Consider the following 27,872-nt stretch of genomic DNA (forward strand, 5'->3'; position numbering starts at 1 on the left):
AAGGGAAATTTGAAATTTTAAGTCCCAAAACCATCTGTATTGGGGAATGCTAAACAGTAGTATTGCAAATTTTTTTGCAATACTGCTACAGTGCAATTCTAAACATAGAATTGCACTGTAGCAAGTATTGTAAAAAAATAATAATATTTTATTTGGAAGAAAGCTGAAAATGAGAGAGAGGAGAGAGATGGGAGAGAAGATATAATTTTGAGATATATTATTTTATTATGTAGATATATTATTTTAATGAATAAAAGAGGAAAATAGAAGTTTGGGATGTGGAGGTATTGTAAAATGGTATGGTATAATGATAAAGTGGCTTTTTAGAATTGTAAAATAGAATAGCATTAAAATTTTCCAATGCTAATGCTCTTACTACTTACTTTAATTTCTTGATGACGTGGCAATGCCAAAGTGTGAATCATCACAATACCAAAAAGTAGCAGCATTAAAAAATAAATAATAAACTGTGTATTTAGTCTCTATCATTTACACCATATTTCAAATTGATCTCTAACATTTTAATTGTGTCAATTTGGTTCCTAAGAACATTCTTGTTAAACTTCATAAATGCTATAAATCCTATTTTTTAGCAGCTGAACCCCAAAACACGCGCCCCATCAAAACTGGTATATTGTAAAAAATTTACAATACTGCTATAGCGTACTCTCATTTTTTAGACCGCATTGTAGCAAGCTGCTATCTTTTTTTAATATTTTTTTCTTTCTCTCTTTTCAGACTATCACTATCACTCTCACTCTCACTCTCACTCTCTCATTCTCGTTCTCTCCCATCTCTCTTTCTTAGATTCTCTCTTTAATGGGTCTGATGGATCTCGATAACTGCAAGTGGGTATGGGTTCGACGGTGGTTGGGGTTGGTTGAGACCATGAGTTGAGTTGGTTGAGGCCGTGGGTTGAAGATTGAGGTTGCTGGGGTGGTGGGTTTTGTGGTGGGTTTTCGCTGCGGTTTGTGCCGTGGGTTTTTTGTTTTTGTTTTTGTTTTTATTTATTTTTGGTGGTTGGGGGTTGAGGTTGTGGCTGGTGGTGGTGGCTATGGTTGTGGCCGTGGTTAGAGGTGATGAGTTTGAAAAACTCAAGCCATTGAGGTTTTGAGAACAAATATTAGAGAGAGGGAGAAGCTTCTCGATTTGTGCCGTGGGTTTTTTTTTGGTGGTTGGGGGTTGAGGCTATGGTTGGTGGTGGCAGCTGTGGTTGTGGTTTATAGGTGATGAGCTTAAAAAGCTCAGGCCATGGAGGTTTTGAGAGCAAATATTAGAGGGAAGGAGAAGCTTCACAGGGTTGAGAAAGATGGAAAGACAATGGGAGAGAGAGAGAGAGAGACAAAGGGGGAGTGAGAAATAATAAAAAAAAAGAATAAAAAATAATAAAGAAAGAATATTTAAATGAAGTGTTAAGAAAATAGAAGTTTTGATGTAAGAGATATTGTAAAATGGTGTGTTATATGTTATAAATATAGGTTTTGAGATGCTAAATGCTAAATTTTTTAAAATTCTTGATGGGAATGCTCTAACCTTTCAATGCTGTATAAATTTAGTCCTTGTCGTAATTTTTTTGGATTGAAATTATTGACATGACTAATAGCCAAAATAAAAAATTATTTTATTACCACATCAACAGAAACTAATTTTTTTTTTATTTTTTTTTTTGGCTATTAGTCATATCAATAATTTCCATCCAAAAAATCACGACATAAGCTAAGGGTCTATTTGGATACCGCTTATTTCTGAAAACTGAAAATTTATTGTTGAAAATACTGTAGTAAAATAATTTTTAAACTATGAATTGCACTTGTGGGACTTAGTTTTAAAGTCACATTTGCGTTTTTTCATACTTGCTGGTCCGTGAACAGTGTGCAGGACCTAGAGCAAAAGGCAAAGCGCCTGTCGCGTTTGCTTCGCAAACTAAATTGACACAATACTAAAACGTTAGGAATCAAATTGATAAAATTGAAAGATTAATGACCAAAATGAAATATAATATAAAGGATAGAAACTAAATACGTAGTTTACCTAAAAATAAATTTTCTCAATTATTAATTAGGAAATACTAATGAGTACCCTTAGAACACTAGTTAATAGTCTATTTAAAGAAAATTTTTATGAAAAAAAAAAAAGTAATTAATATTTTGATAGTTTTTTTCGTTAGCATGATTCTTATTAATTTCATAACTTTGTTTGACAAACAAAACCAATATCATAACTCGTTAATAATAACAACATCAAAACCTAGATTGCACTTCCTCAGTTGAATTGAAATCATTTTTAAACTTTGGAAATGGAAACAAAACAATAATTTTTTAATAATCCCACGAAATTAATTAAACTATAAAGTATAGTACCAAATCTATATATTTAATGTTCGCGTATCACGCATTCACGCGTGCTACTCTCCTAAAACTACAAGTGTAGTTTAAATCTAGCTCAAAAAAAAAAAAAGTGTAGTTTAAATCAGATGCAAACAGTTGGGGATTTGAATCTTTTTATTAAATTAAAATCATTTAAAAAATAAAGAAGGAAATGAAAAAAATACACGACAGGTGTCGGTAGAATAAGCAAATCCGTAGCCGGGGACGGTGTAACAGTGTGTATAGAGAGTAGAGAGTAAAGTCAAGTCAGACTCGACTCCCACCAAGTCTGACTCAACACCTCCGTTCTCGACCCCATCATTCACTCCACTCTTTAGCTTTCATAGTAATTTTTTTTTTTAAATAATAATAATATAATCCAAAAACACAATAATTGGCCCGTCTAGCCTCCGTTTAGAAACAGTTTTTTAAAGCTAAAATTGAATATTTTTTAATTTTTTTTAATGAAAATACTGTAAATAAATTTAAAAGTTAGCTGAAATAGTATAATGAGACTTATAAATAGTATTAAAAATGTAATAGAACCTATTAATAATAACAAAAATTAGCTAGATAGTAAAAAAAACTAACTTTTTTATCCAATACAAAACACAATCCTAATATAACAATTGGCTGATTTGTGGTATGATGAGTGGTGGACACATTATGCCCATAATTTTTGTAGTAATTAAAAAAAGCATTCGAGTGGAAAGTGACAACCCGTACACACCCAAGGCATCATGGAGGGAGATAAACATGATCTGCTTGTTACCAATTATATAAAATGTAAAATAAAGTTTACACTCTCATGGGGTTTGAGATCATTTCAATCAAGTTTAAGATTTTTCAAAATTGACCAACTTGGTTTATAAGCTGCTACTCATTTTTCTCTTCTTTGTGAGTGATTATTGATGATCGACTAAGTTGGTTAATTTTGAAAAGTTTTAAATATAATCAACATTAGATCAAACCTCAAGAGAGTTAGTTGTATTTGAGAAAAGTTAACCAATGACTTAAGGACATTAATTTAAAAAATATTTTTAGAAACTTTTTAAGAGAAAAGAGAAATTGACTTTTAGACATATTTTTATATTTTCATTGAAAGTGGTATCAGAATTTTCTTAATATAATTCGTTAACAAATGCCTAAAAGAATTGATTAACTATACTTGACCCTTTTATATATATATATATATATATATAAAACTTTTTGTCAATCACTCGTTAATGTACAAATAAACAAATCATGAAATTGAATATAAAAGTAGCGTGTATATTTTGAACAGAACTATTCGGCTCTGGGTCCATTAAATACCTAAAAAATCTATAATAAGGTCAAATGAATTTGGAACCTCCGTATTCTCGGTCCAATAAATCCACCATCACACTATCGCTATCAGAAAAGAGGTGTATGCTTTACCATAATAAACCATTAAATACAGCAATAATATAGCAAAGCAAAGAACCTTCTCCAAAAAAAAAAAGACCAACTTGGTTTATAAGCTGCTACTCATTTTTCTCTTCTTTGTGAGTGATTATTGATGATCGACTAAGTTGGTTAATTTTGAAAAGTTTTAAATATAATCAACATTAGATCAAACCTCAAGAGAGTTAGTTGTATTTGAGAAAAGTTAACCAATGACTTAAGGACATTAATTTAAAAAATATTTTTAGAAACTTTTTAAGAGAAAAGAGAAATTGACTTTTAGACATATTTTTATATTTTCATTGAAAGTGGTATCAGAATTTTCTTAATATAATTCGTTAACAAATGCCTAAAAGAATTGATTAACTATACTTGACCCTTTTATATATATATATATATATATATAAAACTTTTTGTCAATCACTCGTTAATGTACAAATAAACAAATCATGAAATTGAATATAAAAGTAGCGTGTATATTTTGAACAGAACTATTCGGCTCTGGGTCCATTAAATACCTAAAAAATCTATAATAAGGTCAAATGAATTTGGAACCTCCGTATTCTCGGTCCAATAAATCCACCATCACACTATCGCTATCAGAAAAGAGGTGTATGCTTTACCATAATAAACCATTAAATACAGCAATAATATAGCAAAGCAAAGAACCTTCTCCAAAAAAAAAAACTCCTCGTATAAACAAAAACCAAAAATAGATAAAACTGAGAAAAACAGAAAAAAGAAAAAAAGAAAAAAGAAAAAAAAAAGGTGCGGTGGCGTAAAAGCACGCGCCAAAAAGAGACTCAAAGTGATACCTCCACCACTTCACCCTCAATTCTCCTCTTTGTACTTTGTTCCTTCTTCAAGCACCACACCAACACCAACAACAACAACAACTTCACAAAAAACACAACCCCTCTCTCTCTCTCTCTCTAAAAACAGATTTTTCTCTCTCTCTCTCTCTCTTTCTCTCTCTATCTGCATGAAAATAAAAATCACACTGCCGGCCATGATTCCAATTCATCGGCCACTCTTTCCTATAAAACCAGAATAGTCTCTGTTAATTTTTTTTCAGTGGTGTATAACAGAAAAAAACTTCGTCGTTTTGAACATTATTGTTTTTGTAGTTGAATTTGAGCGAGTATGGAGAAAATGCTGGATCTTAATCTTAGTGTAGCGTCGCAGAATTCAGGAAAAGTTTCAGGAAGTAGTCGAATGGAGAGTTCTGGAACTGGAAGTTTTAACTCCTCTTCCGTAGTCAACACCGGCGCCGGAGGAGGAGCCGGTGGCTGTGCCGCCGCCGGCGACGATGACTCTACTTCTAACTACGACGCCGCTTTTGGTTACAGCTTCAGCATTCTGAGGAAGGACAAAGAGCTCGATGTCGATCATGGAGCAGGAGGAGGAGGAGAAGAAGAAGAGGACGAGGACGACAGCGGTGTTCGCAACGACCGGACGATACAGTTGTTTCCGGTGGCCGGAGACGGAGCACTCTCTCTCTCTCTAAAAACAGATTTCTCTCTCTCTCTCTCTCTCTCTCTCTCTCTCTCTATCTGCATGAAAATAAAAATCACACTGCCGGCCATGATTCCAATTCATCGGCCACTCTTTCCTATAAAACCAGAATAGTCTCTGTTAATTTTTTTTCAGTGGTGTATAACAGAAAAAAAACTTCGTCGTTTTGAACATTATTGTTTTTGTAGTTGAATTTGAGCGAGTATGGAGAAAATGCTGGATCTTAATCTGAGTGTAGCGTCGCAGAATTCAGGAAAGCTTTCTGGAAGTAGTCGAATGGAGAGTTCTGGAACTGGAAGTTTTAACTCCTCTTCCGTAGTCAACACCGGCGCCGGAGGAGGAGCCGGTGCCTGTGCCGCCGCCGGCGACGATGACTCTACTTCTAACTACGACGCCGTTTTTGGTTACAGCTTCAGCATTCTGAGGAAGGACAAAGAGCTCGATGTCGATCATGGAGCAGGAGGAGGAGGAGAAGAAGAAGAGGACGAGGACGACAGCGGTGTTCGCAACGACCGGACGATACAGTTGTTTCCGGTGGCCGGAGACGGAGCAGTTTCCGACGTGGCGGGGTGGTTGGATCTCACTTCGACTTTCGGTGAAGCCGCGGAGCAGAGGATCGTACCTCAGCAGCAGCAGCAGCAGCAACAGAAACCTCTGGTCAAGAAGAGCCGACGTGGACCAAGGTCTCGGAGCTCACAGTATCGTGGCGTTACGTTTTATCGAAGAACTGGTCGATGGGAATCGCATATTTGGTCAGTGATTTCGTCACAAGATTTTTACAGTTTTGGCGGTTTTTTTTTCTTTGTCTGAATTTTGATGGCAATGATTTTATTTATTTATTTATTTTCCCATTTTTGTAGGGATTGTGGAAAGCAAGTTTACTTGGGTAAGGATTATTAAAAGTTGTGAAGTACTAATTTTTTTTATTTTTTATTTTTATTGTTTGTGTTTTTTGATTTAATTTGAGAGTTGGAATATGATAATTTGGGTGTTTGGTTTGGTTTTTGTAGGAGGATTTGACACTGCTCATGCTGCTGCTAGGTATATAAAAAAAATTAACTGTTTCTGATATTTATTTATTTATTAGAAAAAAAAAAAGTTTTGGATAAAATGGACTTGTGGGAATGTTATGGCAATTGGGTTTTTAATGGATCACAGGGCGTATGATCGGGCTGCAATAAAGTTTCGCGGAATAGAAGCTGATATCAATTTCAATATCAGTGAATATGATGATGATATTAAGCAGGTGAGTGTGGGGGTCCTTTGTAGTTTGATATTATCATATTTGTGACTGAATTTAGTGTGTTGTTTTAGACAACCGAGGGTGTATTATTATAGAATTGATTGGTTTTTGCAGATGAGTAATTTTGGCAAGGATGAATTTGTGCATATCCTGCGGCGCCAGAGCACCGGGTTTTCGAGGGGAAGCTCGAAGTATAGGGGAGTGACACTGCACAAATGTGGTCGATGGGAAGCTCGTATGGGGCAGTTTCTGGGCAAGAAGTGAGACCCCCTTTTGCTAAATTTCACATTCATAGCTGGATTTATGGTCTTTTTTTAGTATTGATTCTTGTGTTAAATTCCATATTAAATTGGTATTTCCCATTATAAAATGGAGAAATTGAGAGTTTTGATGAATTGGTTCAGCAGAACAGTTGGGAGATTGGTTTTCATTGGGTAGTATTCATTGTTTCCCTGCAGGTATATATATCTTGGGCTATTCGATAGTGAGATTGAGGCTGCAAGGTCTTACACATTATATATTGGATCTCCACTGCACTGGCTGTTTGAATCTTTGACCCTTTTGCTTTTCCATTTAACTTGATGTGTTTTTGTTGTGTGAAAATCAGGGCATATGACAAGGCTGCCATCAAATGCAATGGAAGGGAAGCAGTCACCAACTTTGAGCCTTGCTCATATGGAGGGGAAATTTTTGCTGAGGCCGATAATGGAGGTACATTTGCTGTTAAGAATTCCTTTTATTTGGTAGTTGTCTTTTGTTTTCTAGACTACTTGTGTAGGCACAATGATAAACCTTTGTATAAACACACAATAAATCCTTGCCTTATTTGATGCAGAAGGCAATCAAAGTCTTGATCTTCAGTTAGGAATTGCACTCCCTTCTTTTGCTGATCAAGAAAAGGAGACCGTCAACATGAGTGGTTTTAATTTTCAGCATGGCTGGGATGACAGGCCTATTGATGGGAGATCAAGGGTAATGCTGACATCAATTTATAAAATTCCCCACTAAAGTCTAATTGAGATCTGTGTTTATACATTTCAAATAGCCCAATTAATTTTGTATCTCCTGTCTGCTTCACACCTGGGATTAGCTTTAATTAGTTTGCTTGGTAATCACTCTTTCGTAGATTGAGAATTCTTCTTCAGCAACAGTTAGGGCTCAACCGCCTCATCGACCTGTGGAAGCATCTGAGCATGCTCCTATCTGGAGTGGCGTGAATTCCAGTTTCTTTTCTCTGTATAAGGTAATTTCCATTCAGCCCAAACACACTAGTATAAATTCCTGCTAGAAGTCAATAAGACCTCGTTGTTCCATTTTCCATTTCACCTCTTAACGATGTCATCGTCGCTGTTGGTTACAGGAAAGAGCAATGGAGAAGAGGACGGAAGTTGATTCCTTGCCAAACTGGCCACGACAAATCCAAGGTCCTTATGGTGGGGTGAATCAAGTGCCGCTCTTCTCTACTGCAGCATCATCAGGATTCCCTTCTTTAACAACTACTTCTCCATCAGCTGCTGTTGGTCAACTTCATTTTCCTAATACAACTATTCATCCACCCCCATTTTTTGCCAACAATCACTTACATCACCAACATATCCCATTTCTACTGCAGGAGCTGAACCAAGTACCAGGTAGAACATAGCAACAGCCCATAAATCTTCTATTTTGTATTAAGTGTAGAAGATGGGTAGGGAAACCAGGAAAACAAGAATGGTAATTGAATTTGTTAGTTCCAGTCATAGGTTCATATGATCCAATAGGTTGGTAATCGTTTCTTCCCTGTGAAGCTTATCAAACTTAGTGACCTTAACCCCTTAGCATGGGCTGTGTGTCCTCCATATATGACTGGTCTGTTTGTGCATTGAGGCTCTAAACAAGGCTTCAAATGTATGTAATGGGAAACGATTTGAAAAGAAAATAGTTTCACTTCAAATGTTTATTGGTAAGGTTGTGTGTACATTTACCTTACGCATGTTTCAGATTACTTCTCATAGATTTTTGGATCAAAATTTTACTCTGCCCTTGCGCCTGATCCTATCTCCAAGAATAACTGGTTACGAACATGTTATCATTTTTCTTAAGCAATATTTCACCACTTAATATTTTTAATTATATTCAAATTTTGACAAATCCACTTTTGAATTTAATTGAATTACATTATCTTTATATATTTTCTATGCTTGCAAAATTTCAAAGTGATCAAATATCAATATCTATGTTATCAATTAATTATTTAAATTCAAGTTTTTGTAGTTTAAATAATTTATAAAAGATGAGTTTATGAATTGAATAGTAAATAACATTTTATTAGCATGAAGATTGATATACATGTAATATAGAACATGTAATTCAACAATGAGATTTTTAAACTATGAATTTAATAACAAATTATTGAGTGATGTAATATTATTTAGGTTTACATCAAGTATAATTTAAATCTGACTATATGTATAAAACTTTTTAACACAAATAAAAAGTTTATTCATGTGTCGCCACGTAATAAATAAATAAAAATGATAGTAAAATTAATAGTAGAGAGCCTTTTTGTAGTAAAGTTGCTAGTAGTAACTATAGTATTTTCCTATTCCAAATAGGTGCTAGGGGGGAATCTCTCACAAAAAGTCCTTACTCCATGGAAGCTGTCCTACCCTAAATAATGCAAAATCAGCTTACATCCCCAGTCCCCCACCCCCAACAAATCCCTTGCCGATAGGATCAGGAAACTACAGAATAGGCCCAGAGTTCAAAGGTTACGGCTAGGCTGTTCTCTTGGGGAAAGCAAAAATGACAGATGGTGATAGGGAGTAATAAAAACAAACTTGGGATGAAATCAGGGGGGGTACTATTGCTACACAGTGTCTAAGAATAACACCCCCCAGAGTTTCAAAAGATCTCACTTTTTTCTTCGCAAATCAGGGAAAATCTATTAAATTATTATGTTAGCTCCGCCAAAATGTCCTGTTAATTGAATATACCCCCCAATTTCATATAGTTTTTAGATTTATTTTTCTTAAAAAAAAAATTGTGACCCGATTGAAAGATATTGTCTTCACTCGGTTGAGTTTACATGCGAGAGAAGTGTCAAAGTAATAGTAGTTAAATGATTAAATTTATCCAACCATTTGCTAAAGGTCAAAACTTTTAGGAAATAGGCTAATTTACATGCTTTTGGTTTAAATAAAGCAAATTTTGGTTAAGATCATGCTATTGTAATTGTATTTTTTTTTTTTTTGGGATCAATTAAATAAAGTATGAGTTAAAATCAAAATTAAAAATTTTCCTTAGTTGAGTTATTTTAAAACCACAGCTATTTTATGTAGCAAACAGTAATCTACTATTTGTTACCTTCACATACTTACTTGGAGTTAGGGTCTATCAAATTAGAGTTATGATATTGGATTATGGTCTTAGATACTCTTTTATTTTATATGTAGTTATTAAAAACTTTAAATATTCAACTACAAAAATAAAATTTGGCATCTTAAATATTTAAGTTAGTCCAATAATACTCTTAAAAAAAAATAGAATTTATCAATTGGTCTATAGTAGTTATATTTTGTTTTCTCAAATTCATTTTTTGTACATTTTTAATATCAAACTAGACAATTTTTGTATAATAATTGATAATTTTGTATACAATATATTCATAAATTATGACCTAATCTAGTAACAAAATATTATGGTTTATATGTGTATGTGTGTGATGGTTTGTCTTGACTCTTAACTAATATATTAATACCACCATAAGTCAAAAAATGCTTACATACTCTAGGAGCAATGCTCCAAAGTATGTAAATAGAGTCTGGTTAGTTAATTATTTTTTCATATAAATTTTTTTAAAATAATTTATTAATATATGCCTAAGGGCACGTTATTAAAACCCGTAAGTATTGCACCCACAGTATATCAAAACTTATGGCACAGAGGGTTGGGTTACGGACTTAAATTTTCTCCCATAACTAAGTATGATAATTGAAAGCCATGTGTTGGGGCTGTTCTGTCCCGTCTCTTTCCTTAGGCTTAAAGTGAATCCCGTATTCCTGGGCTTTGCATGAGGTTCGTACACCTGCAAAAGAAGCGAAAAAAGAGTCGTCTGTGGTAGTATTGTATTATGAGCGGCGTGAAAAGTCTGGTTGTACATTGAATTGAAGGGGTGGTTGGCATATAATAGGAATAGTAAAAAGATTGATCATTCTGGCAAACTCTTTACAAACCTTGTTATTGCAAATATCTGTTCCTTCACTCTCTCTTCCCAAACTTCCAAGGCTATGACTATGAGATTCAGCCCTATGACTTGGCTCTTCTTTACTTTGTTGGGCTCTATGCTTTGGCTATATGGCCAGTTAGTATCTTTGTACAACGTGATGACACTTTCATTGCTAAGCATATATAGCTGTGTACTTGTCTTCGAATAAAACGAAGGTTGTTTTGTTTCTGTGTGACCTTGTAATTTGCACTGTAGGGCAGTACCAGCTTTCCGAAATGCTTAGTAATTTGTACGGATTCCACGTTGGGTATTAAACCAAACTCTATTACTATTTACTATCATGGATTTGATGCCTCACAAATAATGAACTCCCTCCATATTGTCTATGATTTCTTAGATGCTTCTATCTGTTTCAGGTGTGTTGTCTGCCCCCCCACTCTGCTTTTCTAGGAAGAAGAAGAAGAAGAAGAATAGTTGAGCAGTCAGATGGATGATAATTTTATTTTTTACCATTGCTAGCTATTTAGCCATTTCAATTTTGTATGAAAATGGTGTATGATGTGTATGGGGTCAAGATTTTTTCTAACTACATGAAGGGGTGCAACTTTCGGATTAATTGTAATAACTCTTAAAATTAAGGGTAAAATTTATGTAAAGAGCCTTTAAGTATAGTATATTAGATTTTTTAATTAAATTCAAATATCTTATTGCACGGACTAATAAAGCTAAAATGACGTTATTATTTTCAAGAACAATTAAATTTAATGTAACTATTTATTGAGGTAGTGGGGTAATTATACCCTCCTCTCTCGAAGTATGGGAGAATGACACTCCATTCCAAATTTAAAGAGAAAAAATATTTTCTACCCTTAACTTCCGTATAGTCAGACTCTATTAAATTAATATTAAAAATGTTGTGTACTAATTTACTATTTGATTAAGGGCAAGTTTCCAAAATTACCCTCCCATATAGAATTAAAATGTTTAAAGAACCCAACCTATTAAACACAAGTACACAAATGCCCTTGTATTCAAATTGAAATACCAAAGGTTTTATTTATTTTATTTATTTATTTATTTTTTAATGTATGATAGAATTTAAACTTATGACATCCATTCTATGATAGAATTTAAACTAAGACATCAATTAGTTTAGGGTGTAAGGGGATTTGAACCCCATATATTTTATTTAATGATAAGAGATTTTACCAGTTGAACTAACTAAAATCCACTAAAATACCTAAACCTTGGCCAATTAACATATTAAGATAGTAAGCACCTATGTTTGTCAATTCAAACTTGAATAATATCAGTTAATGTAAAATTCTAGAATACTAATTTTATTGATTGAAAAAATACAAGTACTTTTGTTTCGTACACAGCACTACTCCTATATATATACAAATTGAAAGAAGAAGAAAACAAAGTAACAAACTTCCCTGAATTTTAGGGAATTTGGAGGGAAAACAATTACAGCCACTTTCTATGTACACGTGTGCTTGGAGTGCCTAATCACAAAGAGTGTAAGAACTGCTCATGAAACGGCACAGCTTCAATTAAGTCCATCAGTTCTCTGCTTGCCCAAGCTGTCTGTGAGGTTTGAGTTATGCAACCATTCTCTACATCAAGTATGGGTCTGTTCTGTTGTGCAAGTGGTTCAACATGAAGCACATCTTGAACCTTAGGCTGATGAGCAAGACTTCTTTCATTATTCTCAACACTCCCCCGCAAGAGCAAAGCTCTTGACTCTTCTTTCTCTGTTACATACTCTGGATACTCAATAGTCTGAGCAAAAATGTTGATAATACCTAATCTTCTTAGATACTTGTCTTCGAATAAAACGAAGGTTGTTTTGTTTCTGTGTGACCTTGTAATTTGCACTGTAGGGCAGTACCAGCTTTCCGAAATGCTTAGTAATTTGTACGGATTCCACGTTGGGTATTAAACCAAACTCTATTACTATTTACTATCATGGATTTGATGCCTCACAAATAATGAACTCCCTCCATATTGTCTATGATTTCTTAGATGCTTCTATCTGTTTCAGGTGTGTTGTCTGCCCCCCCACTCTGCTTTTCTAGGATGAAGAAGAAGAAGAAGAATAGTTGAGCAGTCAGATGGATGATAATTTTATTTTTTACCATTGCTAGCTATATAGCCATTTCAATTTTGTATGAAAATGGTGTATGATGTGTATGGGGTCAAGATTTTTTATAACTACATGAAGGGGTGCAACTTTCGGATTAATTGTAATAACTCTTAAAATTAAGGGTAAAATTTATGTAAAGAGCCTTTAAGTATAGTATATTAGATTTTTTAATTAAATTCAAATATCTTATTGCACGGACTAATAAAGCTAAAATAACGTTATTATTTTCAAGAACAATTAAATTTAATGTAACTATTTAATGAGGTAGTGGGGTAATTATACCCTTCTCTCTCGAAGTATGGGAGAATGACACTCCATTTCAAATTTGAAGAGAAAAAATATTTTTTATCCTTAACTTCCGTATAGTCAAACTCTATTAAATTAATATTAAAAATGTTGTGTACTAATTTGCTATTTGATTAAGGGCAAGTTTACAAAATTACCCTCCCATATAGAGTTAAAATGTTTGAAGAACCCAACCTATTAAACACAAGTACACAAATGCCCTTGTATTCAAATTGAAATACCAAAGGTTTTATTTATTTTATTTTATTTTTTAATGTATGATAGAATTTAAACTTATGACATCCATTCTTTGATAGAATTTAAACTAAGAAATCAATTGGTTTAGGGTGTAAGGGGATTTGAACCCCATATATTTTATTTAACGATAAAAGATTTTACCAGTTGAACTAACTAAAATCCACTAAAATACCTAAACCTTGGCCAGTTAACATATTAAGATAGTAAGCACCTATGTTTGGCAATTCAAACTTGAATAATATCAGTTAAATATGTAGCTTAGCCTTCAATTTAAGTTAACGTGTTTACAAACTAAACTAAATCGAGTTTAGAATTTTACTAAAATTGATTAAACTTTGGTAAAGAGAATTTTTAAAATTTTGGAATATTCTATTACCAATACTAAGGGAAGGTGAGGAGTGTTATTTTTTTCAAACCTTAAGGGAGTGGAGTGTTTTTTGCTTCAAGTTTGGGATAGAGTGTCATTCCCCCAAACCTTAAGCGAGAGGACTGTAATTTTCCCAAACCGTAAGAGTGGGGAATGTAATAGAAAGCCTTGGGTAAAGTATATTAGATTTTAAATTAAATTCAAATACCTTATTGCATTGACTAATAAATCACAAATGGTGTTATTATTATTATTTGCAAGAACAATTAAATTCAATCTAATAATATATTAATATAATTATAGAATATTCTGGTAATACACTAGTACAATAACTGTATACTCTCTTCTCTCATATTAGTGAGATTCATTATTATGTAAAAGAAGGGAATACACATTTATTATTCTCTTAGAGTATTCTAAAATTTTTCATGTTTAAATTTAATTAAAGAACCTAATATAATGTTGGTAAGATATTATACCTAAATTTTACTCTAATTTATACATTAACCTCAACTGTTGAAGGCAAAGAAAATGGGGACCAACCTTACCTGGCATGAAGTAAACTGGGTATACAACTACCAAAAAAAAAAAATCATTCTGATGAACTCAGGTAACATCCTATGTGCATCCTATGGTCCTCGGGAACTCTACCTGGTTCCCCTTCTTGGGTGGGACAATGTAGTCCATTATGCCAATCTCCCCAGACGATGAGGAAGTTCTTATCCATACCCTTACTTGAGTTAGGTAGGCAGAAGATTAATTTGTATACCCAGTTTATGTCATGCCAGGTAAGGTTGGTCCCCATTTTCCTATTTAGCATATCTACACACCTGAGGACCCTAAAGACATTTGGGGAACATTGGGTGGGGGTCAACCTATAGTTTATTAGATACTCCCTAGTAACCCTTCCCATGGGAAGTTCCATCCTGCCTTCAATGAAGGCGATTATAGGAATGACCACGGATTCGGGAGGTCTCTTCAAGACCATCCATTCACCGTATTCACAGTGTTGGATTTCAACACCATTAAGAATCCTATATTGTGCCCTAAAGAAAGCCCTACCCTCGGGAGTATCTACTAACTTAGCAAATGTAATAGAAAGCCTTGGGTAAAGTATATTAGATTTTAAATTAAATTCAAATACCTTATTGCATTGACTAATAAATCACAAATGGTGTTATTATTATTATTTGCAAGAACAATTAAATTCAATCTAATAATATATTAATATAATTATAGAATATTCTGGTAATACACTAGTACAATAACTGTATACTCTCTTCTCTCATATTAGTGAGATTCATTATTATGTAAAAGAAGGGAATACACATTTATTATTCTCTTAGAGTATTCTAAAATTTTTCATGTTTAAATTTAATTAAAGAACCTAATATAATGTTGGTAAGATATTATACCTAAATTTTACTCTAATTTATACATTAACCTCAACTGTTGAAGGCAAAGAAAATGGGGACCAACCTTACCTGGCATGAAGTAAACTGGGTATACAACTACCAAAAAAAAAAAATCATTCTGATGAACTCAGGTAACATCCTATGTGCATCCTATGGTCCTCGGGAACTCTACCTGGTTCCCCTTCTTGGGTGGGACAATGTAGTCCATTATGCCAATCTCCCCAGACGATGAGGAAGTTCTTATCCATACCCTTACTTGAGTTAGGTAGGCAGAAGATTAATTTGTATACCCAGTTTATGTCATGCCAGGTAAGGTTGGTCCCCATTTTCCTATTTAGCATATCTACACACCTGAGGACCCTAAAGACATTTGGGGAACATTGGGTGGGGGTCAACCTATAGTTTATTAGATACTCCCTAGTAACCCTTCCCATGGGAAGTTCCATCCTGCCTTCAATGAAGGCGATTATAGGAATGACCACGGATTCGGGAGGTCTCTTCAAGACCATCCATTCACCGTATTCACAGTGTTGGATTTCAACACCATTAAGAATCCTATATTGTGCCCTAAAGAAAGCCCTACCCTCGGGAGTATCTACTAACTTAGCGTATCTACCCATGGAGTTTTATGGTGTGAAAGAGTAAACTTATGCAAAAATAGAAATAGGAGAATGAACACACCTATGAGCAAAGAGAAAACTTCTCCTCGAGAGGTTGCTTCAACTTAGATTGCCAGAATGTGTAAATGAACTTCAACTAGCCCCATACTCTCCTTTTATAGGGGTAAAAAATGGGCAGTAAGTTTTTCGCTTATAAACGAGGGAAGATAGGAATCATAGGATCTTGATCGAGCCGTAGAACGTGGGGAGACAAGTAGCCGCCTAACGTCGTAAATGTGAAATCGTGGATTCCGAAGTGTCAAGAGCGTGCTGGAGACAGGTGAAAGGACATTATCACGTGGGAACACATGTGGCACGTGTATAGTCTACTTGAATAAACTAAAACTTTGCTTTTGCCTCAGGGTCAATAGCAAAAGTTTTAGGGGGCTATTGTGTGTGCCCAAGGACTAAGGAAGAAGTTGAAGAGTTGCAGTATAAGTGTAGGGATGTTGCAGCCCACGGGCCCGAGGAGGGAAGTCACCCGAAGAGAGGAAGGGATGAGTCAAAGGACTCTGAGGCGTTCCTGATGGAAAGAAGGATATGAAGAGAGAGAATCAGTGATCATTAGGGAAGTTTCTAGTTTGGAATAGCGTGCTGCCTCCGCATTAAATGGTGGGCAACAGCTTTATCAGCTGTATTGATAAGAAAATGACCTAAATAGTGTGAGTCATAGCTAAGCAAACTTCTTCCACCACCTTATTTAGATGTGAAAAGGGACAAATGTCATGAGAGGAAGTTTGATAGGTAAGGATGGATGGTTGAGATATGATGAAAGAAAGAGTATATAAAAAAATGTGGGTTCACAAAGAGAGGGATCCAGACACAAGTACCAAGATATAGAAAAGAAACAAAAAGAACATTGAGAGAAAAGAGAGTGAACAGTAACATTTCCTATGTAATTGTGGCCTCCTTGGGCCAGCTTGTACTAAGAAATTGGTTCATCCATTTAATAACAACTGCCTTTTCTCCCATAATTTCCTCTTCGAGCAGAGACTCCTTTGTTGTTTGTTTCTCCCTCTTACAAATTCATTGTTTTGGGCCACGGTTGGACTAATCCAGCCACTATTCTAAGTAGGCCTAGGCAGCCAGTTCATTTGGTCCTTACGGTTTGCATGAAATGACCACACCTAATATAGTGTAACTAAGGAGCAATGAGTAAGTCCTATTAATTGAAAAGGACAATAACTTTCATGAAAAAAGACAAATCTTTCGGTCCCCATTGGCATTGCCCAATTAAGATTAGACAACAGATTGCTCACGCTATTGCCTATTGTCAGTTTGCTTCTTCTTCTTCCATTTTTTTTTTCCATTATTATTATTATTATTATTATTATTTTGGTAGAATTCATTATCATGTTACCATCTTTTACTCTTTATGTCAGAAATTTCGTATTATGTTGAAAATTCCCCATCATTTGCATGAGATCAGATGATAATTAACACCTCCTCGTTGAAAAATATGGTTAGACTTGTGTTTGATTCCCAAGAAGCTGATTAAACTCTTATAATCACTTTTATAAACACCAAAAAAAAAAAAAAACACCTCAATTTTAAAGTTTGTTTATAAAGTGATGTATTGTCAAATTAAAACCCCATGCTAACCTAAGAAGATTTGAAGAAAGAACAAAAAAGGCAAAAGCCATAAAAATAAAACCCATCCCGTTTTTGGTAGCTTCTTTTTTCAAATCAGGTCCCTTTCCTCTAGTCCACGTCCACCCTGTGAATATCGTACATAGGCATAGGGTGAATCTATCAATCTGGCTCTAGTTTTTTGACTGAAGAAGGTAGAATCTGGCTCTAGTTAAATTCACTTGAACTCCATCAAAGCACAACGTTACCTACTCCCGTTAACCGCGCTTGAGTCTCTCTCCCGCTAATTATTTATTAGGGCAAACTACAGTAAACTCCCTGAGGCTTAAACTAATGTCAGCCAGATTTAAAATATTTCAAAACTGATTAACTTGGTTTTAAACTCAACTTAATTCCTTAATTGTTAGGTCTGTTACTCAGTTTTTTGCTTTCTGTCATGGTGATTAAGAACCAAATTATTTAGTTTTGAAATATTTTGAACTTGATTGACATTAGTCTAAACCAGTAGCTGTATTTTACTCTATTTATCAATTAAGTTTACCATTAGAATAATAGCATTTTAAAAGTAAACCTAAATGCACACACAAACACGATGTACGTATGCAACACTCATACTGTTCTGTCAGTTAAAATTATTCTGCTGTAGAACTACGAGGGATCTCACAGGCTTTTGTGGGTCGTTCACGTGGTCCTCCCCCTAGCTCCCACGATGCGGGGTTCACTTAAGAACCTTTTTAGCATGGACATAAGCCTGGTTTCACGAATCACAGGCTTCATTTCAGCATGTTCCAGCACAGTAGTACAGCACGTATTTTTTGGTCATTGTACTTGGTTGGATTAACGCTCACAACTCATGATATGATGCATCCTTGTCGAAGGGCCACTCTGCCATTCTTTTTTCTTCTTTACTTATTAGAATGCCTCTTTTGTAGGGAAAAAGAAAGCTTCGATTAAAAATAAGTCGAATACTGGCTCTGAGACCTGTGTTAACTTGAATCCCTAAGGTTTGATGGTTTGAGTTCTGGTCAGAGCATTTCCACGACGGATATACGAATTGAATTTCCATAAATTTGAAGGTGCCCACTCAATCCTTGCTAGCATAGAGGAGTATATGGGTGCCGGGAAAATTTCATAACACAACGTAAAACTTTGGAATTTCCATTTTGGCCTTCAGGTATGGTATAGTCTTTCCGAGTCCAAATCAAAGCTTCGGTTGGACGCCAAATAACTCAATTATCATAATATTGTTTTCCCCGTCACAAGTTCATGTCTTCCATAACAGCATTAGTCCTAGAAAAAGCCCATGAGCCTCCCACTTCACACTAATATATAACTTGCAACACTCGATGATTACATGACTAATGTCTAATTTAAATCAGAAGAGCCACTACATCTAGTTATATATCAGCTGGTCCGAAGAAGAGAATCTACATATTCATCATGGCCAGACATAAAGCCGTTCAAAAATTTGTGGTAGACCCGAATACAAAGAGATTCTAGGTATCCCTTTCGATTACAGACACCCTTAGGCCATAAGCAAACAGCCATCTGCATCTTCATGTCACTAGATGGTATCGGCGGTGAAGCACAATTAATTTGAATAAACCATCCATAAACGTGCTACGGAGTTACGTGGGTGACACCAAGTTCTGGCACTAGGATGTTCAAAACGTAGAAGACGTAATCATAAAATGCATTGGGTTCATCAAACCTTTGGTAGAGGACAGCATCGTTAAAAATTGGGAGTAATTAGGTATCCAAACCCACAGCACGTTCCAAAGAAAAAAATAGCCTCCACTTCAATCTTGTGATTTATGTCTGCTTACAAGACCCCCAGTCTCTCCATTTTGTATTTGTGATCTTCCATTTTTCAACTAATCAACTAAACAGTAAAGACGCAAATCTGATTTCCCTTTAATCTATGTTTGGAATTAATAATTATGATTAAAAAAGAAAGCTGGTTCTATTACTTCAAGAGACATCAAACAGAATCAATCAATTAGGAACAAGTTACCAGCCCGAAGATTTACATGTCACCAAACACAAGCAAAGACAATGGATTTGTTGCAAGTTACAGTTGTAAATCAATTTTAGGTGTAAGAGGTTTCTGTTCTCTTTTCCTCTCTTTTTTCACATTATTTTTTTTAATTGCTTAAATTTTATCAATCAATCAAGGGGGTTTGATCGTAAGACCTCCTGCATAGAAAACTTTATCTTGTATTTTTTCCATAACTTGGTCAGCAACAGATTCATTACACAAGATTTGACAAAATTGTTTACATAGACATAGCCAATACCAGTGTCGTTAACCCAGCTTACCTGCAAAGACAAAACAATGCACAAAACAACACACAGTTTTTAAGTAAAAATGTTTTCATAACCACCATAAACAAAAAGAGGATTTTTTTATTTTTATTTTTTTTGTGTAGAAAATTTAACATATGTGGGACAAAATAGGTTTCGGATGCACAACTAAAGAACTTTATCATGTCTAAAAATGCCTCACACTTGGAAAAAATGATATGATGCCAAGAGATGACTCATCAGGTAGAAACTAACCAGGGAGTTAGCAGGAGAGCCATTGCCAGCTTCATTTTCCACTCTGCCAATGCAAACAACCTAATCCCATTACTTTTTTCAGGGACAAAAAATAACTTCCCAAAATAACTAAGACAAGCAGCTCCTTACCAGATGTTACTAATAAAATCATCTGCACAAAATTACACACCCTAACTACTACTAAGCAGGGGGCAGTTGCCATCCACCAAGTAAACCCACTCAGTCACATTTGGCCACCGAATCAAGTTTAAAAGAGAAATTACAATATAAAATTCACATCCCAAATTCTCTGTTGGGTAGATTGCTAAAGGTAGACATTGGAAACTTTCCATCCTCATAAGCAGGAATAAACTTGTTACATCCCATCCTCTCATTTTGAAGTAATTCTGATATACCCAGACCACTAACATTCCTCACCTCATTCCATCCACCCCAATGGCCATTTGACATCTGCATATTACCAATTTGTTGAGCAGTCAACAGTGCAGGTGGATTGTTGGGTTGAACTTGATCAAGAAGCATCGGGGAAAATCTATATGCATCATGTGGGGGAGAGAATCTATTCCCAAAGTTATCTGGGAATCCTAAGTTCTGCTGTGGGGAAATAGATTGTTGCATAAGCATGTTAAGCCTTGGATCTTGCTCAAAAGGACTAAACTGTTGAGATAGAGTTGGTCTCATATTAAAGCCAACATTATTCAACCCCCGTTTTAGAATCCCTTTACCAACTTCCAGTATAGCTGGATCAATAGACTCAACATCTTCAGCGAAGCCAGAAATTCCAGTTCTTGCAGAATTTTGCAGCAAATGATATGCTGGAGGGTAAAAGGAAGATTAGAATCTATCTAAAAAAAGAATCTATAAATAAATAAATGAGAAATTACAAACCAGAAGGGTCAAATGCCTGTTCCATTCTCCCATGAGAAGGAAATCCTGGAGGCGTTGCCTTGGTTGGCACTGAAAATCCTGGTGGAATCGAAGTTGGGGCTCTAGAAACTGCAAGAGGACATTGGAGCAAAAAACCTCAGAAATATTTAAAAGAAAATATTGGCACCTAAAATCTTCTTAAACCAACATGTTCCCTTTACAAAAGCTCAAAATCACATTGCTGATCACTGGAAGACCAAGGACATGGCAGATACAATCCCAGAATATTACCCAAAATTTCAACTCTAATACCAACTTCGAACTTACTGAGGTATTCAAGACTTGCTCTATTAACATATTTACATTTTCTAACCCCAGAGCATTTTTGACAAACATAAACATCAGAATTAAAATCCCCGCGCAATAAACAACTAGTCACCACAACTAATTTAGCTTAGTTTTTCCCAATTAGCATTTTATATATCAGAATGCAAATGATGGAAACAAAAAATCTAATGTGGAAGAATATAAACAAACTATATAAACTTATTAGCAAGTAACTCATAAATCCGAATTAGAAATCAAGAGCACCAGAATGATCATACAACAGGAAATTTCAGCAAAAGGAAATATTATGACAATATAACAGGAAATCTGATAAAGGAGCATTAATACCACACAAGATGATACTCACCAGGAAGTTTAGAGGACATAAAAGGATCACTGCTGGGATACCTACCAGACTCCAAAAAACTACCGGATGAAAAGTTATGCTCATATGTGTCTATATAAGGATGCTTCTTTTCTACAAAATCACGTGAGGTGGAATATTCATTGGGCACATGCCTGATACTACCCAAGGAATTCTCAAAATCAGATATTTGATTTAGGTAATCCTCCTGTCTGGCAAATGAGAATCTGGACTGATTCTTATCTTGTGCTTTTTGTAAATTTGGTACTTTAATGGAAGCATGCTGTTTACCCGTTTCACTCAAGAACTTCACCAAATTGTGAGGAGAGGTTAATGAATCTTCCGATGTATCAATATCCAAAGACAAAATATTTGAGATTATGCTGCTCTCTCCAATATCAGACTCAGCACTATTGTTAACACCAGGTACAGGTTTTTCATAAATGCCCAAATTCCCTAATCCCTTCTCAGAGAACACACTAGATGAACCAAACGTCCCACCAAAATCAGGAAGAATATTAGTTTTATTATCATTGAAGCCATTAGATGATACAGTACTCTCAGATGTCAATTGATAAGAATCTTCCTCATGTTTCATGCATACAATTCTAGGATCCTGAACAACATTACTTTGTTTGGATACCTCACCATGCTGCCAGAAATGACAGTTTGGCTGATTTAAATTCTGATACAGACAAGGCGAACAAGAGATGGATGGCTGCTGATGGATACCCTTGAAAACCTTCGGCTGCTGATCATCTAAACCTAGTAAGCCTTCCATGAGTGCAGCTTCCATAAAAGCTGTTGACATTGAAGCTTCACCAGAAAGCTCTTTATCATTTTGCTGTGAACCTTTTGTTTGAATTAGATCACTCTCTGGACCAACTGAACCAGAGAAGTTCTGTTTAAAATGATTATGATTGTTCATTGATGATAAATCAGAGCATAAGCCCTGGACATTCCCATCTGCATGAATACTTCCATCTTTAAGGAAACCTGGACTATAGGATGGTTTGATTAGTTCAGGAGAGCTTGTGCTGGTGGATTGTGCTGCAATATTTTGATTGATGCCCTTAGCTGCTAATAGATGAGAAAAGTGTTTGCTGGAAGTCACAGTGGCACGGTTTGAATCTAGAATACTCTCTGCATTAGTATTGGATTCAACTACTTGATAATTTCCATCAACAAACTGTTTGGTAGACTCTATTGGCTTCAATTTAGCATTAGAATGCACTTCCCAGCTTTCTTCATCTATCTTAGATTTTGTTGCATCATGGGTAGATCTTTCAGTCATTACCTCTGATGGAAGAACCTGGGAATTATCAGATATATCGGGATTTTGATTGGAAGGTCCAGAAACAGAAATACTTGTCACTGGTGGCAAACTAGTGGAGACACGCATGACCCTGAGAGAAGAAAGTGGATTAAAATCCATATCACACAACCAGATGAAAGATGACACAAATCAAGAATAACATACCAAGAGGCAGCATTAGGAGGTACACTAGATCTTCCAGAGCCATTATCTGCAGGAGGTCCCCTAACCTCATTGCTAGTGTACTGTTGAAAAGGATCAACAAGGGTCAATCAAATTGTGAGCATTATGATTACTAACACCCCACCTAACATATTTAATTCATTTTATTAATTAGTTTAGGAATGCCTCATATTTTGCAAATAATATAGAATTTTTTTTTAAAAAAAAATTATGCAAAGGTCACCGCCAATAATAACATATACAGAGCCTTACATTTGAAGGACTTCTCGCAACTGGTTTGGCCGTTGATATGCTGGTATTGGCATTCTCTAATGCTGGGGAAGGTAAAACATTCCCTGAACGCCGATGCAAATTATTTGTAGCACCAATGATTTGTAGAATTCTACTCCTTTAAAACCATTATGAGTTAAATTACAATATGTAAAGGTATAACTAAAGAGCAAATGAGCACTGAGCAGAAATACACGTCTCCTAAAACAACATAATTTAGAATTTGAGGAGAGACAAGGTAAAGAAGAGAGTGGAGGCAAAGGCACAGAGCCTAGATATAAATGTAAACAAATATTACAACAGAAAAAAATTAACAATAATTAGTTATTAAAAAATAAATAAATAAATAAAACCTCTTGTGTTGAGAAATTCAGTTGAACAATCTAAACATAAAACAAAATTTTGGTTTCCACCCCCAGGTTGCTTTAATCTTCAAGCACAATATAAGCTGGCGTCAAAATCAATTGTTGGGATTTCCTTGTAAAAATTCTTAAATCTTAGTAAAATAAAACCCTGATAAGAGATTATACCTTTCAAAGGCTGAAACTAGGTCATCTTTAGTAAAACTATCCTCCAAAGAGCCATAATCATGCAAATACAAACAATCTGAATTGCTGCAAGGCTGGATAAACAAAAGAATTATTCCCATGATATTAAAGACATACTTGATTTGCAATACAATTCTTCCAAAATTTTACCAAATTTTTTAACCAAGCATGGCAATATTTTGTGGTTCCAAAGCAGGCCCTGCAAATGTGTACTCCTATCAATCATCGTGTCATTTATAGCATCATAATCTTCAGGGAAAACACACACAGCTTACCTCAAGGATCTACCATCTAACACAAAACTGTGCACTGATTGAATACATCGAGCCGCTTCGTCCTCTTTTGAGTATGTTATATACCTAAAAATGAAAGATGGAACCGCATGATTGAAAATAAATATATATATATATATATTTTAAGAATAATTTTGTTTTATTTTTTGATAGGTAGATGGTGGTGGAAGGAAGGAAAATGGGGTTCGAATCACAGACATAGAGCACCACAAAGGATGCTATTACCACTAGACTATCACTTGATACCCCAATAAATAATTAATAAATGAACTAGTAAAATGGATGTACAAAAATCTGTCAAGTCTTTCATCATACCTAGTAGGATGCTATTACCACTAGACTATCACTTGATACCCCAATAAATAATTAATAAATGAACTAGTAAAATGGATGTACAAAAATCTGTCAAGTCTTTCATCATACCTAGTGAAAAATCAAGATTCAAACAAAATAGAGATAGAGACAGTACAGTGTTTCTATCCAAATTTTCCAATTAAGGCAACAAGGATGATTGAATAATTAGGGGGGGGGGGGTGTGGGTTCAAATCAATTAATAAAGCCAGAATAAAATACTGTGCGTCCCACTTTAACATGTTAAAATCTGTGACAACAATATGGAAAGCTTACACACAGCAACTGTTGTTTGAAGAATGTTGGATAACCCCATTTGCTGTACGAGAAATGGACACCTTCAAAACCTTCCCATACTGGCCAAAATACTCCCTGTGCTGAAGAAGCTGGTAAACCCAAAATAAAGTGTAGTTCAGGTGATAAGTGTTACTAAAATAAAATGAAACTTTTTTTTGGGGTAAAAAAATGAGACAGAAGATAAAAAGTGCACCATGATCTGATAAGTTGCACTGTAGCATTAAATGGGATTTACAATGGTATGAAACTACTCACATCTTCATCTGCAAGGTTAAGGGGCAATCCAATTATATACACTAGGTTCCGTTGAATAACTCTAACATCATTAAGATGTTTCCTTCCTTCAGAAGCCTTTGGCTTTGACTTCTGTAGTTTCTGTTTCCGCTCCAAATTTCTTTCAGCTACTAACCTGTTCAGTAGAGAATGTTATGATGTAACTCAACAACTGATCAAATTATATAAAACAAAATGACCACAAAACCGCACAAGTACCCTTACAACCTTTCACAATTTGCTGCCATCCCCACAATCTTTTCTTTGTCATAAGGTGCACGACATGCTGGACAACGACCATCAGTTCCATCTTTTTCAGCCATTTCCATTATGTGATGCCAACACCAAACACACATCTTTGAAGATAAAGAAAGAAAGAGAGAAAAATGCCAGGGAAGGGGGGAGAGAGTAAACATATGTAAGTAACTGATGAATTGAAAAGTTAAAAAGCAAAAACAGGACAAATATAGCGCCTTTATCATTCACATGACAGAATTTAATTATAACACACATTTTACATCTGTTTTATTATGAAGCTTTTTTTTCCATTTAAGTAGGAATTAGACCCATAAAAATTCACAGGAAGCAGCACCAGTTAACCACAGTTCAGTACAAGAGAATAATAAACATAAAGCAACAAATTATAGCAGAAATCAGCAAAGAAATATTTTGCCAATGACTTCATATATTAAGTGAAGATTCTAGTCCTAACCTGATAACCACATTTGCATGGCTTCAATTGCTGGTCTGTGAAATCCATTTCCTCAGCACATATAGGGCATGTTTTTTCCCCCTTTTCAGCCATCATTCTCCTAAAAATTCAGCAATATCACAAAAGATAAATATTAAGAAACATAGCTTACTTTTTTGCACAACCTAAATTATTAATGTTCAGAGATATAAGCTTGGTGTTTGCACAACATTCAAAACACGCACACTCTTACCAAATTTCTTAAAACAACCATTAACAGTGAGGAAACATGCTTCTTGGCACTTGCATTGAGAAAGAAGTATCTTTGAGATGGTCAGTATTGATGCAATGTTTTTTCTCTTGTTTTTCCCAAGCAGTAGAAGCATGACTCATATAGTCATACTCATAGACTTTTGATTTGACCCCAAAAGATGTACATTACACACAGTGATTCTCAAATACATTTAAAAGGAATAAGTTACACACACACCCATGAAGCCACGACCTCACCCTCCACCCTATTCTATTCTTTATGGAGGAAGAAAGTGCCATTTGAACTAGAGCTTATTGGCAATGATTGTCAAAAACATAAAGCTGCAGAGCTCAGATCATACTGAAACAGTCTTTAATGATACACAATCCCACAGCTAAGGACCATCTAGCATTAAAACCAAACTGCTCTAGGTGCCACATAACCAACCACATTGCTAAGGCCCCACTTAGCAGAAAAAAACCTAATGCAATCAATTTCTTTCCAGCACTGCATTTAATCTTAATAAGTAGCCATATCTGTTTCTCTCGTCCCGCTAAACGGCACGCAGCAATCCATAAATTTCTCCAAACACTTTCCCTTCTTTCACCCCCTTCACATATCCAATGTTTATTATACCCATAAGACCATAAATTACTCAAAAAGAAATCAGCAAATTTTACAAGATTTCCAAAGCCAATTACATTGCTAAAACTAATTAGCCAAGAAAAGTTCACATTTTTTTCATTTCAAAACAATACATGATTTTATTTTTGGGTTGGTGGAAATGCAGAAACACCCTCAGTTGAGTCAAAAGTATTAGCCCAAACATATCTAAGGTCTCAATCGTTAAAGAAAAAAACCCCCTTGATACAAATTTCCTCACTCCACAATCAGTCAATCACAGTCAATGCTCATATCCCTAACACCAACAACCCCTCTCTTTCTCACACAAAAAGCTTTCAATTTCTCTTTAATCAAACAAATAACAGGTTTCAAGATTTAAACAAACACATAAATGATCAAAGAAATTGCGACCTAGAAATTAAAAAAAAAAAAAAAAAACCTAATCCACAAATTTCATGGCAAAAGTTCAACAAGTACAACGAAAATTGAAAGATCGCAGTAAACGAGAATGAGTGCGATAGGGTTAGGGTTAGAGTTTTAGAGGAGAACGAAGACTTACACAGTGAAGGATCGGAAAGGAGCAGAGGAATCTCTGAACTCTGATGAAGATAAAGCAAACGATAGATAGATAGATAGATAGAGAGAGAGAGCCTGTGGATGTGTACGTGAAAGACACGAGTGGAGAAGAGTTTGGGGTTTTTTATATATATATTTATTTTATTTTACGCTATGTGGAGCCCAGTCCTGATTTAGAGAGCTCTGATTGGTTCGTTTTTTCTTTATTATCTGACCCTGTGTCATTAAAGCTGTGACGTTTGAACCTGCTGGGATTTACGGACGTGGCACTATTCCTCTCTTTATTTATTAGACCCAAACCTAATTCGATGGCCCATTTAATTTTTACTATAAAAGAAATTAATACAACTTTTAAATAATGAAAAAGTTACTAAGCTTACTATTAAGAAATTAATAACATAGTGTTACACATAGGGACGGATAATTATTGGATACTCTCAGAGTATCATAAATGAGTATTTTCTCATCTCACATAACTGTGAGTCCTACTAATTAAATTTATGGTGTAATTCACAATTCATTTAAAAAGAGAGAGAACGTATTTATGGTACTTTCGAAGTATTTAATAATTTTTCCATAAAGAAAGTGGGAATAAAAAACAA

At 35.0% G+C, this 27,872-nt stretch overlaps 2 protein-coding genes across 6 annotated transcripts; one reads left to right on the forward strand and one right to left on the reverse strand.

Annotated features, from left to right (window-relative positions):
* The first annotated feature begins 5,288 nt into the window (after window positions 1-5,288).
* On the forward strand, window positions 5,289-8,495 carry LOC112028386 (APETALA2-like protein 3). Of its 3 annotated transcripts, none has more exons than XM_065761075.1 (10): window positions 5,289-6,058; window positions 6,167-6,192; window positions 6,317-6,347; window positions 6,465-6,552; window positions 6,664-6,809; window positions 7,008-7,052; window positions 7,157-7,260; window positions 7,385-7,521; window positions 7,676-7,792; window positions 7,910-8,495. In XM_065761075.1, the coding sequence occupies exons 1-10, from the start codon at window positions 5,511-5,513 to the stop codon at window positions 8,189-8,191; spliced, it is 1,524 nt and encodes a 507-aa protein (XP_065617147.1). In that variant the 5' UTR covers window positions 5,289-5,510; the 3' UTR covers window positions 8,192-8,495. The 3 variants fall into 3 exon arrangements, with proteins under 3 accessions (XP_065617147.1, XP_065617148.1, XP_065617149.1); XM_065761076.1 differs by having other exon boundaries at window positions 7,388-7,521; XM_065761077.1 differs by lacking the exon at window positions 7,008-7,052.
* An 11,185-nt stretch (window positions 8,496-19,680) lies between these two features.
* LOC112028340 (uncharacterized) lies at window positions 19,681-27,385 on the reverse strand. 3 transcript variants are annotated; one of them, XM_024061020.2, is made up of 15 exons: window positions 27,254-27,385; window positions 25,839-25,938; window positions 25,355-25,482; window positions 25,109-25,262; window positions 24,833-24,942; window positions 24,188-24,271; window positions 24,063-24,111; window positions 23,895-23,986; window positions 23,347-23,482; window positions 23,077-23,156; window positions 21,600-23,002; window positions 20,927-21,034; window positions 20,168-20,853; window positions 20,039-20,081; window positions 19,681-19,798 (listed from the first exon to the last, which is right to left on the reverse strand). In XM_024061020.2, the coding sequence occupies exons 2-13, from the start codon at window positions 25,932-25,934 to the stop codon at window positions 20,312-20,314; spliced, it is 2,982 nt and encodes a 993-aa protein (XP_023916788.2). In that variant the 5' UTR covers window positions 25,935-25,938; window positions 27,254-27,385; the 3' UTR covers window positions 19,681-19,798; window positions 20,039-20,081; window positions 20,168-20,311. The 3 variants fall into 3 exon arrangements, with proteins under 3 accessions (XP_023916788.2, XP_023916789.2, XP_023916787.2); XM_024061021.2 differs by having other exon boundaries at window positions 20,039-20,098; XM_024061019.2 differs by having other exon boundaries at window positions 20,039-20,853.
* Between the last annotated feature and the right edge of the window lie 487 nt (window positions 27,386-27,872).

This window comes from Quercus suber, unplaced genomic scaffold, assembly GCF_002906115.3.
Source record: "Quercus suber isolate HL8 unplaced genomic scaffold, Cork oak 2.0 scaffold_394, whole genome shotgun sequence".
Classification (NCBI taxonomy): domain Eukaryota; kingdom Viridiplantae; phylum Streptophyta; class Magnoliopsida; order Fagales; family Fagaceae; genus Quercus; species Quercus suber.

What these genes read in the sequence shown, in the direction of transcription:
- LOC112028386 (XM_065761075.1), top strand. Translation starts at nt 5,511, where the DNA reads ATGGAGAAAATGCTGGATCTTAATCTGAGTGTAGCGTCGCAGAATTCA. An exon ending in ACTGCTCATGCTGCTGCTAG is followed by an intron (nt 6,348 to 6,464) that starts GTATATAAAAAA and finishes AATGGATCACAG; the next exon opens with GGCGTATGATCGGGCTGCAA. An exon ending in TGCTGAGGCCGATAATGGAG is followed by an intron (nt 7,261 to 7,384) that starts GTACATTTGCTG and finishes TATTTGATGCAG; the next exon opens with AAGGCAATCAAAGTCTTGAT.
- LOC112028340 (XM_024061020.2), bottom strand. Translation starts at nt 25,934, where the DNA reads ATGATGGCTGAAAAGGGGGAAAAAACATGCCCTATATGTGCTGAGGAA. An exon ending in ATGGCAGCAAATTGTGAAAG is followed by an intron (nt 25,263 to 25,354) that starts GTTGTAAGGGTA and finishes TCTACTGAACAG; the next exon opens with GTTAGTAGCTGAAAGAAATT. An exon ending in TTAACCTTGCAGATGAAGAT is followed by an intron (nt 24,943 to 25,108) that starts GTGAGTAGTTTC and finishes TGGGTTTACCAG; the next exon opens with CTTCTTCAGCACAGGGAGTA.